Consider the following 10,360-nt stretch of genomic DNA (forward strand, 5'->3'; position numbering starts at 1 on the left):
TATAGTGGAGTTGTTTATGGAGATCAACTTGGTTCTTGTTCTAAACCTGGTCATAGACATGCCGAAACCCAGTGTTATTCGATGTAGAGGTGTATTCGGACAAATACATTTGGCTCATCACTCTCAGCTCCACGACCATTATTTTTACACAGTCCCTTCCTGAAGGTATAGACAACGTTATTAATCCGCAATCTCTTTGGCACTCAATGGGAAGTCTCGCCAGATAAATCATTGTTAGTAGGATCTGGATGTCTTGGGAACTGGTTAGGGCCCACTGTTAACCAATGAAGTTTTGTTCATTGCCTAATTCTCTAAGCTACTACCGGGAGGCATTACATCTCTGATTTAGTGCGCTTTTTATGCGAGAAAGCTTCAAAATTGCTCAGGATCATATGTAGGAAAGGGTAGTTAAGGAGAAAAGAAGCATGTGTTTGGCCGAATGTAAGCTTCGACCCTCGCCGTTAATGATGTCAGCCAATCCGGTTCACTGAACACGACGTGGCTTAGACGTTAATGAGCATGATGTAGAGGTAGGCGCGTGTTATGCAATCTCGAGTGCATTTTGTTAAACTTGCGAGATTGTGCAGAGTAAAACACTACTTTAAGGATGTAAGGATTGGATTTGTGGTCCGGGCAGGAACTAAAATGAAGTCGATGATGCCATGACGCCATGACATCATAGGAACCTTTTCAAAGAAGTCAATGACGCGGGCTTCTTGAGCTCCTAAATTGAAGTGTGAGAGTATATAGAGAGCAGACCAAGCCTTCTCATATATTGAACAGCAATCAGTGCAAAAACATCAGTCGACGACTCTACTATAACCAATATACACGCAGGACCAAATCGTCACAGCATGTCAGGAACCACAGAGGAGAGTAGCCGGAGCAATAGCGCCTCCGAGGCTGGTAATGTCGACAGCATGGGTAACTCAACAGGAAGTAACAGCGTCAGTCCTAGAAACCCCCGATATATATATCCCTTGATTGTAAATAAATACTAAACTTCACATTCAGTTAATTGGTCCCAATTTTGACAGTTTGCACGAGCAAAAGCGATCTACAGACCCCGAATCTATTGCCAGGCGCGAAAGTCTTGCAGAGCAAAGACCTGGGGGTTTCTTTTCGAAGATATTCAAGAGGTATAATAATCATGAGAACTACGCATATGCCGTTGGTAACACTAACACTAATAGTGCTGTTGCACCTGCAAATCCTCAGCAGCCGAAGTAATTTTTGAAACACGGAAAGGATTATATTTCGAAGCGCATACTTGGTAGGAGGCTGCCGGACAACGCGAAGGAGCATGTCGATTGTTCCATGGTGGAGACAAAGCTCGCGCTGAATGTTGTCAGAAACGTTATATAACAAATGAAAATTTTAGAATTTCAGTTTGTCACAATTATTTTATATCGCACATAGATTCGTGACTCAAATTTGTGCGAAACAGTCTGCTACTAGACTCAAATACTTAACATATCATTACCATTAGGCCAATGACTTGGAGTGCGCTCCGAACACTTAGCAAACATGTAATTTTCAAAAGACTTAGGGGGACACGTTACTACCTAGTAGTCGTTAGACTACCACGTGGTAACATGAGATAATTGATGTAGTTAACAAGTCCCCAATCAACCACTTCTAGAATTTCGCCGTGGTGCGTATTAGTTCACCCTGTTGGAATAACATCTCAAATATGAGATCTGATATATTCGTTGTCTATAACATAGTAAGAATACTGACAGAAACAATGGTTCCAAATACGTATGCTATGTCTGCGCAGACCATGACTGGAGAATATAAGATATAGGCCGGATTTAGCGCATGTCTCGACCCTGCTAGACACTGACTATCGCCCGCGATGAGCAATCAATATCTTTCCTTCTTTCGAAGAAATCTGCAAGACGTTTTTCAGGTTAGGCCTCGAATTGTCCCACGTCTGTCGTTATTACTGGAAGAAAGAGGGTTGCAGAAAGCTGGGCGCGGCCCTGCTGGGGGTCTCTGCAGCTTCGCTTAAATATTCCCTAGACTCGTCGAGCTCTTTGCTTGGATTGTGGCTCTGTTACTCCCAGTCATGGCCTAGCCTCGCATATTCGAGCTCCCACCTCTATCACAACTATGATGACTATAGTAAGTCCAGTCTGGCGATTCTTTTAGTTATCAGCGATTGTTTCCGTCCTCATTAACTGACAAGTCGCCAAGAACTACGAGCTCACTACAATTCATGCAGACTTTGCAATCTCGTTCCAAGTGACTCACTCCGATATCGTTAGCCATAATAGACATAGTGACGTACAGACAAAATAGCTAATATTTGATACGTGCAGATATAGGGCAACCTTTTTATAGTAGGGGCCCGGGAACTAGGATGAGAGAGCTTGCGATTTGTTAGCGACCATGAAAATGTCTGTGATATACCATGCTATAGATACCAGAAATGAAAGCAACTATTTCCATCCGATTGAGGCAATGAAGAATACAAAGGGCACATCACCAATGATTCGTTTTGAAAAGCGGAAGATGTACATTCGCTATTAACAAAGACCTCGATCTAGGCGTAATGACTAAGTCCTGGTATTTCGGTACTTCTGTTCACTTCCGGGAAATGATATGTCCCAGACCCCCGGCAGAAAGATTGACTACAGTGAGAAGCAGCTTTCGTGAATTTCATATAGCGGCAAACGAGGCGCAGGTAATTGACTAGCCAGACTGCTTCTAATTTGCGGCATGATCAGCGACGTGTCGTCAACAACCACAGTGAATTTCCTGTCAGGCGTCCCTAATCAGTATAACGACGGTCTTTCCTCTTCATGCAAGAACGTCAACATCAAATAATCGACAAAATGACTAGCATGTTCTTCCTCATCGCAATACTCTTGTCGTTCCTCGCTAACGGGGCTACTTTTGAAGAGTCTGGTAAGAGCACCGCAGCCAGCACAAACTGCGCCGCCGAAGTTCCCGTCACCGGCATGGCCTGCTAGAAGCTAATGAACCCTGAAGACACCAAGTCGATCGTCTTCGTCAACACCAACCATTACTCGCCCACTGCACAGCTGAAAGGAGGTGTCCCTACCTCACCCCCTTTTACGATCTCGACGGACCCTCAGAATTGCGTTGGGACTCGCAGCGGATCACTCATCAAGTCAAGGATAGGTTGCCCACGGCTGATGGATGTCTCAATATTATAGGATGGGCCCACATGTACAACGGCAAATAGTACATACTGCGTGAGTTGCTGTTCTCACAGACATGAATGCCGCTTCTCAGCTCGGGATCTTGCAGCTTCGCTGTCAATGTCAAGTACAGAGCCAAGGCAGCGCGCAAGACCTATGTCGGCAAAAAGGATGCGTTAGATAAGATCAAGTCAGAATTTGGCCAGACACAGGGTTTGGATACAATATCTCAACCTCAAACTCCCATCTCCAAAACAAAATCCCGCACTTTCCCCACATAATCTACCCCTTAACAAGCTCTTTCCAATGATCCCCTCTTGTTTTAAACACCAAGTTGGGTCCCTCATGATCCGAAGCAAATATATCATACAACTGAAACTCGCCCGTCCGATGCCTCCCCTTCAGATCCCCCTCCTTACCCGCCCCCAACTCTCCCTCCGGCCCCGCCGCCCTCTCAAAATCGAAATACCACAATGTCTTCGCCACCGCAAGACTACTCTCCAAATACGCCATCGCCTTTCCTGCACACCCACGATAACCAATGGAAAAAGCCGCAAACGCATCATTTCTCCTCTTTTTCTCAGCCTCGTCCCCTTCTAGCCAGCGCTCAGGCCTGAAGATGTACGGCTCGGGGAAATACTCCGGATTGTGGTGCAGGGTGTAGATGTTAACGCCAAACTGGGTGCCCTGGGGAATGACATGGCCGTCTATTATGAAGGGCTTTTCCGGGCTGGGGTCTTCTTGGGAAAGCTCGCGCCAGAGTGTCCCGTTGACGGGCGGGGAGATGCGCAGTGATTCGTCGATGCAGGCGCGTAGGTACGTGCAGGCGGAAAGCTTGGGTCCGCCGTGGATTTCGGACCCGCTGGTGAAAGTGGTCCGGATTTCGGCGGTGAGCTTCCGGTAGACGGTGGGATTGCGGGAGAGGTAGAAGAAGAGGGCGCTGATGGCCGTCGCGGTTGTGTCGCCTCCTATTCCCCGTTGCAATGATTAGTGGCCAGTGCCTTTTGGGGTACAGTCTCAGGGGCAAAGGGACGCACCTGCTGGGAGGAAGAACAAAGCCTCCGACCAGACTTCAGCAGGGGGGATTTCGTCGGCGACCTGGGAGTACAAGTCGTGCCTCGCATCTTTACCCTCTGCCATACGAGTAGTGATGAACGTTTCAATCATGGCAAATGCTGCCTTACGGGGGGCATAATTCAACAGATGCAACGGATACGCAATCCACAATGACGCCAGTCGCGGGAACTGCATCATGACATTATTGTGGGCATTTGACGCCGCGATTCCATGCTGTAGCGGGCGGTAGGTCTCCTCGGTCTGGGTATTGAACGGGAACCCAAAGGCGAGCAGGCCGACGATGTCCGACCCGAGCCGCTTGCAGCGGGCTGATATATTGACGGGCTGGGAGGCTTGAGTGGAGGCCAGAATCCGTTCGAGGAAGGTATGGACTTGGCTGGCCATTGTGGGTTCGAAGTCACGCATGGAGCGCTCTGTTACGGCGCCGCCTATGAGCTTGCGCTTAACTCGGTGCACCCGTCTTTCAATGGCGCTGAAGACGTTGATGGTCCCGGTGAAGCCAAGCGTGACCAGATAGACGCGGGACTTGACCACTCTGTCATTGTCATAGATATCTGCTTCTGATGAGTATCCTGTGCGGTTTCAGAGGATTCGTTGAGTTACCATGTAGTGCCTTTGCCGAATTGAAGACGAGCCTGTTGGGGCCATACCGCACTACGCGGCCTGTGATTTGTTAGCTGCGATAACACATGAGAATCATTATGACGAGTGGGTCAAGTATTCCTTAGGTAGCCTACCATATTTCTGGTGGTTCTGCTGAGTGACCAAGTGGTTTCGTTTCGCCACAGCATAAAACCCGCCGTAGCCGTCTGTCAACTTAGCGATGAATGGCCCTGGGTAGTTTCTCAGAGGGTGGAGTAGGAGTCGGTAACTAAAGGCCACCAGCCACTTGCGATCGATACCGATGTCAACAATGTCGTGTCATTTAATCGGAGAAAAGATAAAAACTGCAGTTCCACTCACATAGAACGCAAACACAGCCGCCGTGTATTTCGCCGTCAGTGACACTGCATCCATAAGCGCCATTTCGGAAGGATCTGGTCTACCTAACTGAGGAGCGCACACACTCTAGTCAGTGTACAGAGAAAGAACCGGCGATGTGCGGTTTCCGGAAGAGCTTTGTTGTGTACGACCATCTCAGGCCGGGAAGCTCCTCTTTCCCTTGAGTTCAAGAATATTATAATCTGGGGAGCCAATCCGAACTACTTAGCGTGAACGGGGCCCGATTCCAATCCTCCTAATTTGATAGGGCATTGCATCTTGTTCCTTTCTTGCCAAGCTTGGCGTCAGACGATGCACCCCTGTAACCGACCACGTTCTGGCATGGTGCTGAGTTGACTGGTCACGGTGCAGTAGAGCAACGCCACAAGATTACTTGCCATAATGGGCTAATATACCAGGAGGGGAGCGGGGGACGCATAAATGAATGCCCTTACACCTCGCATTTTCGGCACCGGGGTCTTGCGTATCGGCAAAAGAGTAAAAATGATGTTGCCTTTCCTTCCTCACCGAGTACCTGCATAAGCGAAGGTGCAATCATCGCTGGGTTGAAGTCAACGACGTCTCATCAAACAATACTTAGACCTGCCATTGTGGACCCCCTGTTCCAGAGAAGGGTAATCATGATGATACCGAACCGAACTCCCAGGTCGATGGAACGGCAAACCTTCAGCTAACGCGTCGCGATTCTCACTCCGTATACACCAAAGTAAACGCCTTAGGGTGAATCAAAAGCAATTCCATCTACTCTGATACTAAAATGAACCTCGGAATATGTATTCCATTAGTTTGATACAATACAGGTAGGATCAACCGGCGACTAGAGAACAGTTTTCAAACCCCATTGAAACAAATTCCATCTTAACACTTTTGACTGTCATAAACACCACTTTGTAGAGTTTCAGAAATACTCATAGAGATTTACTTGTCGTGCCACGGATGCTGACGATGGAAATCATCATTCCCACCAACATCATCTACATGATCCTCCCTTGTGACAAACTGCGTGGTCCTCACAATAGTAGCCACAGGCCGATTTGGATACTCCCGTAGCCCCTCGGTAGACTCACTCGCCGAGCCAGACCTATCCAGCTTCGCCAGCGGCACGCCATCCTCATCGATCTTCTGGTACAGCGTGCCCGGTCCGGGTGACTTGGGCATGGATACTCTAGATGATGACTGGCCTGGATTGGTGTGTGACTTCTTAGAGGACGCGCCGCTGCCGATGCGCATGCTGGTCCATGAACGCAGTGCGGCTTTGAGCCGGGCGAGCGTGCCGGTTTCCACGAGAAGCTTTGGCGCGGTGGGCAGGCAGATGACCATGAACCCGCAGGTCATTTCGGCGAGGGCCCATAGAATCACCGAAGCGACTGAGTATATGGCGTCGTTGGCGGTGGAGTAGGAGACTGTGACGGCTAGGCGGAATGCGGCGGAAGTGCAGGCCCTTTTTACATATTAGCATGAGCAGCCTGGAATTCAAGAATTGTGACCGTCGTAACTTACAGCACACCCAACGAGAAAATAACCGAAACACCCAACCTCCTCTTTATCGGCATGTTCAGCCCCCAAATGACTCGCTGCGGCAAACAGAGAATAATAGCGTCGGAAGCGAGATGGATCGAAGCCGAAGAAATTTCCACCTTGGACTTGTCGAGGCACTTCCCCGGGATGGTGAAGTCCCATATCTTCTCGTAGGGGATGCAAGTAAAGCAAAGGGCTAAAACAGAGGCAACGAGGAGCATGAGCTGGACCACCACGACGGCATGGCATATCCACCAAAAGGCATTACGTGTACGCATGGGCACGAAAATGTGCACCCACTCTAGTAGGATGGCGGCTTTTAGCAAAGGGAGGGTGACCGAGTAGAAGACGCCGCCGATGTGGAGGATCTAGGTCTTGGTCAGTTGCTATCCTGTGAAGCTCCTTCACAATTTTTCTTGAGTTCGGGACTTCTTACATAGGAAATGCCAATCAAGTCCCCCAGGCGGATGTCCCACTGGTGGATGAAATAGCCAGACGTAGCCATGAGATCATAGCAACAGTAGATGAAACCTATGTAAGTGCCCTGGTGGTTGAGAGCATCGTCAGCACTTTGCCGCAACCCGTCGATGTTCATTGAGGTTGACGAACATATGCCACGAACACCATATCTTTGATGTTCAAGTCAGCATTACGTCGAATCCAACGTACGATCAAGGCGAGCATCCACATACAATCTTCAATCTCAGCCTTCCTCAGCCGAATGACCCGGGCATAAATACGGAGCAGCAAACTGAGAGTCGAAACCACCGTGCACAAGGCAATGACGACGTGAGCAAGGCCATCGTTGTTGGGCGGGTTATCGAAGTTGGAGACCACGCCCGGGGGTGGAGCGAGGGCGGGGCCGCTGAGGATGAGTTCCAATTGCTCTGGGGGCAGATAGGGGAGCTGATCCATTTTTGGGGCTAGAAGTCCGAATACAGTTTTGAATGCGTTCAAGCAAGACAAGAACGGGGCCTCGTTCTATTAAACAAAAGTAGTAGTCCCAGTGAGTAGATTATAGCCGTAGAGCAACTCCAGGGTCCAAAGCGTCTTAATTTTCTTCCAGAGAAAAGCCGCGAGATCGTTCGTTTGTTGGACAAGGTCGCGGAAGGCAGGTAGCGACTGGGAAAGGATCACGCATAGGCCCCCTGGCGCATTTGATCGCCAGCGTCGTAGGCCAAGTGGGCAGGGTAGCAATCCGTTGAAGAAACCACAAGGAGAAAAGAGAAAAAGGAGGTATCCCTTCACGGGTTCCAAAGGACCAGCCGTATCGCCTGCAGGTCCAGCGTTGCAGAACCATATTTGCAGCATCTGGAATTTGGGGTATGAACCATACCCTTGATAAACGAGCGAATCAGCCTGGAAGAAATGAGAGTCTTCAACGTGATCGACCATATGGAGACGTGAAGGTATCCACTGCCCACATGATGACGCATTATTAAGGACAGGACGAACTTCAGCCGCTTGCTACGCTGAGCGGCAGAACTTTGCACATGGCAAGAAAGTGGACCTTACCAAGAAAATGGGATGCACTCAAGCCGCAGTTGTAACGTAAGCGTTTCAGTCGGAGAGTTTGGGGTGGCGACGTGTCAGAAGTCTGGCATCCTCTGACCGGCCATATATAAGTGATGGGAGGGAGTATAGAAACCTGTGCATTGGTCATTCAGTAGATGATATGATAATACCCATCAGAACTTGTATCATGACATTTGCCAGAAGTTTCCTCAAATTATTCATTAATGAAGATAAGTGAAGACCCTTCAGGGACTTGTTGATTGCCATTAATGTCAGTAAGATGAACATCAAGGACTGCATCATCGTAGACTAGATGGACTACCAGCCACGGAGAGAAATGGCCAGTTGGTTCGATCGTTCGATATCATTTTATCCATTCTGGCTGAAATACGTGTGCTGCTACTGTACGTATCATAGGCTGGATGCAGCTGCTTGGATAGGCAATGCTTCCAATTGGTCAACTAAGAACATGGCCCAGAATCACATTTGATTCGCCTATAGACTTCTAAAGTCCCCGCTACACAACCGAGATTGGTGTTCTGAGGCGGGGTTTCGATGGTACGACGGCTCTATACCCCTGAAGCCCCCACCCCCTACACACCTTATAACAGCTGGTCCGGGAATAAAGGCAGTGAGGTGTCGTATTTTCCTTCGACATGTGCTTCTCTCAAACCCTGACCGAGTGCTGATCCTTGGCCTTCTTAGTCATTAGCTTAGTCCACTGCAGAGGACGGCTCAGGCGTTGCGTAAGTGCTCATAACTACGTTGAAATGCACACAGTCGACCGGTTTCCTACCTTTACCCTGGGACCAACTCCTATTTCTCGCAAATCTACAAGTGATTAAACCACTCCTGAGGACACAGCTAAGAGAGACGGCATCGAAACACGTTTGTACGAACTGAACATACTCGGGTCAATGTAACCTCAAAGTCCCCCCACAGCGGCTGAACTCGCCTGCATCTGCCTCTCAATCCGACTCGCCCTAGCGCTCTGTCTCCCCCTCGCATTCTCGATAACATGCTCAATAACCCTAACCGCACCCGCTAAATCCTTCTCTGACTTAGCCCCCGGCACATCATGTCCCAATCCATGCACGTACGTCTCCCTCCCCTCCCGCTCACACAACCCAACCAAGTGCTGCGACTTTATCGAATTCACGTCCCCCTCTCTTGACCACATGTGCGCCGTGGGGATTTTGATTATCTCCCCGTCCGTGTCCGCGTTGACCCACCGCAACTCCCCCTTCTGCAAATCGTCAGGGTCAAATGGCGGCGCGGCGCTGAAGAAGATGGCGCATTGGAAACTGGCGACGCTGTGCCGCGCGTCGGTGACTAATAGTAGAGCCGCCACAGCCCCTCCTTCGGAAAAGCCCATTAGGGCATCGAAGGGGCCTTCGCTGCGGATTAGGTCCAGTAGGTCGGCGTGCATGGAGCGGTGTTCTTGGATGGTGGAGCTGACGTAGCCGAAGTATTCGTCGGTTATAGCTTCAGCGCCTGGGTTTCGTGCATGCTTGTCAGTTAGATGTTTCTGTAAATGTTTTGAAGATGCCCGGATGCTGAATACGGACCGGCGTCGGGAGATGTCGGCAAGGTGCCGTTGGCGAAGAAGAACTCGTGGTCCCGACCGAGGACCTGGCGGATCTTCGCTGCATGACTTTTAGATGGGTTTGCAAGATGCCCTCAATCACGCGGATATACCCGTTTGTATCTCAAAGATCTTCGAGTTCTATATTAGCTCAATCCGCGTCTCGACGATGTGGTGTTGCTGGCCTACCTTTGCATTCGTCCCTCTGCCATGCAAACACAGGAACCTCATATTTGGCGACCCCGTTCCTCAACTAGAACTTCAGGTCCTTCGGAAATTTATGGCAGCGCCAAGGCAGTAGAAAAACTGGGTCCACGACGATATGATCTACCCGGTTGTCTTCTTCAGAATTTCGGCGACCATAGCTTTGGGACGAGAAGGGTCCGTTGTGTGGTTCGAGGCCCACCTATTTGAGTCCTTGTGTTGGCCTTAATGATCGTATTAAGGGACTAGACTTGATTAAAGCGTGTAATACTTCAGGTGACTATCGTGG

General features: G+C 49.4%; 4 protein-coding genes across 4 annotated transcripts; 1 reads left to right on the forward strand and 3 right to left on the reverse strand.

Annotated features, from left to right (window-relative positions):
• Positions 1-854: 854 nt before the first annotated feature.
• On the forward strand, positions 855-1,230 carry BCR38DRAFT_489426 (uncharacterized protein; the record flags this gene model as incomplete). Its single annotated transcript, XM_040864394.1, has 3 exons — positions 855-947; positions 1,015-1,139; positions 1,194-1,230. The coding sequence occupies 3 exons, from the start codon at positions 855-857 to the stop codon at positions 1,228-1,230; spliced, it is 255 nt and encodes an 84-aa protein (XP_040711425.1).
• Positions 1,231-3,343: 2,113 nt separating this feature from the next.
• Positions 3,344-5,423, reverse strand: BCR38DRAFT_400250 (cytochrome P450). Its single transcript, XM_040857733.1, has 5 exons — positions 5,211-5,423; positions 4,985-5,135; positions 4,851-4,910; positions 4,208-4,801; positions 3,344-4,138 (listed from the first exon to the last, which is right to left on the reverse strand). The coding sequence occupies exons 1-5, from the start codon at positions 5,271-5,273 to the stop codon at positions 3,453-3,455; spliced, it is 1,554 nt and encodes a 517-aa protein (XP_040711426.1). The 5' UTR covers positions 5,274-5,423; the 3' UTR covers positions 3,344-3,452.
• Positions 5,424-5,968: 545 nt separating this feature from the next.
• BCR38DRAFT_73957 (uncharacterized protein) lies at positions 5,969-7,445 on the reverse strand. Its single transcript, XM_040865598.1, has 3 exons — positions 7,204-7,445; positions 6,750-7,135; positions 5,969-6,690 (listed from the first exon to the last, which is right to left on the reverse strand). Exons 1-3 carry the CDS (start codon positions 7,360-7,362, stop codon positions 6,168-6,170), a joined length of 1,068 nt encoding a protein of 355 aa, XP_040711427.1. The 5' UTR covers positions 7,363-7,445; the 3' UTR covers positions 5,969-6,167.
• A 1,751-nt stretch (positions 7,446-9,196) lies between these two features.
• BCR38DRAFT_73965 (serine hydrolase FSH) lies at positions 9,197-10,317 on the reverse strand. The gene is made up of 4 exons (XM_040865599.1): positions 10,057-10,317; positions 9,981-9,999; positions 9,851-9,928; positions 9,197-9,776 (listed from the first exon to the last, which is right to left on the reverse strand). The coding sequence occupies exons 1-4, from the start codon at positions 10,096-10,098 to the stop codon at positions 9,208-9,210; spliced, it is 708 nt and encodes a 235-aa protein (XP_040711428.1). The 5' UTR covers positions 10,099-10,317; the 3' UTR covers positions 9,197-9,207.
• Positions 10,318-10,360: the final 43 nt, after the last annotated feature.

The sequence above is a fragment of the Pseudomassariella vexata genome (assembly GCF_002105095.1).
Source record: "Pseudomassariella vexata strain CBS 129021 chromosome Unknown BCR38scaffold_16, whole genome shotgun sequence".
Taxonomy (NCBI): domain Eukaryota; kingdom Fungi; phylum Ascomycota; class Sordariomycetes; order Amphisphaeriales; family Pseudomassariaceae; genus Pseudomassariella; species Pseudomassariella vexata.

Excerpts from the sequence above, each read along its gene's own strand:
- BCR38DRAFT_73965 (XM_040865599.1), bottom strand. The coding sequence starts at position 10,098 with ATGAGGTTCCTGTGTTTGCATGGCAGAGGGACGAATGCAAAG. Across the intron at positions 9,777-9,850 it reads GCCGACATCTCCCGACGCCG|GCGCTGAAGCTATAACCGAC; the intron begins GTCCGTATTCAG and ends CACGAAACCCAG.
- BCR38DRAFT_73957 (XM_040865598.1), bottom strand. The coding sequence starts at position 7,362 with ATGAACATCGACGGGTTGCGGCAAAGTGCTGACGATGCTCTCAACCAC. Across the intron at positions 7,136-7,203 it reads ACTTGATTGGCATTTCCTAT|ATCCTCCACATCGGCGGCGT; the intron begins GTAAGAAGTCCC and ends ACCAAGACCTAG. Across the intron at positions 6,691-6,749 it reads ATTTTCTCGTTGGGTGTGCT|GGCCTGCACTTCCGCCGCAT; the intron begins GTAAGTTACGAC and ends ATATGTAAAAAG.
- BCR38DRAFT_400250 (XM_040857733.1), bottom strand. The coding sequence starts at position 5,273 with ATGGCGCTTATGGATGCAGTGTCACTGACGGCGAAATACACGGCGGCT. Across the intron at positions 4,911-4,984 it reads GCAGAACCACCAGAAATATG|GCCGCGTAGTGCGGTATGGC; the intron begins GTAGGCTACCTA and ends AACAAATCACAG. Across the intron at positions 4,802-4,850 it reads TTCGGCAAAGGCACTACATG|ATATCTATGACAATGACAGA; the intron begins GTAACTCAACGA and ends CATCAGAAGCAG.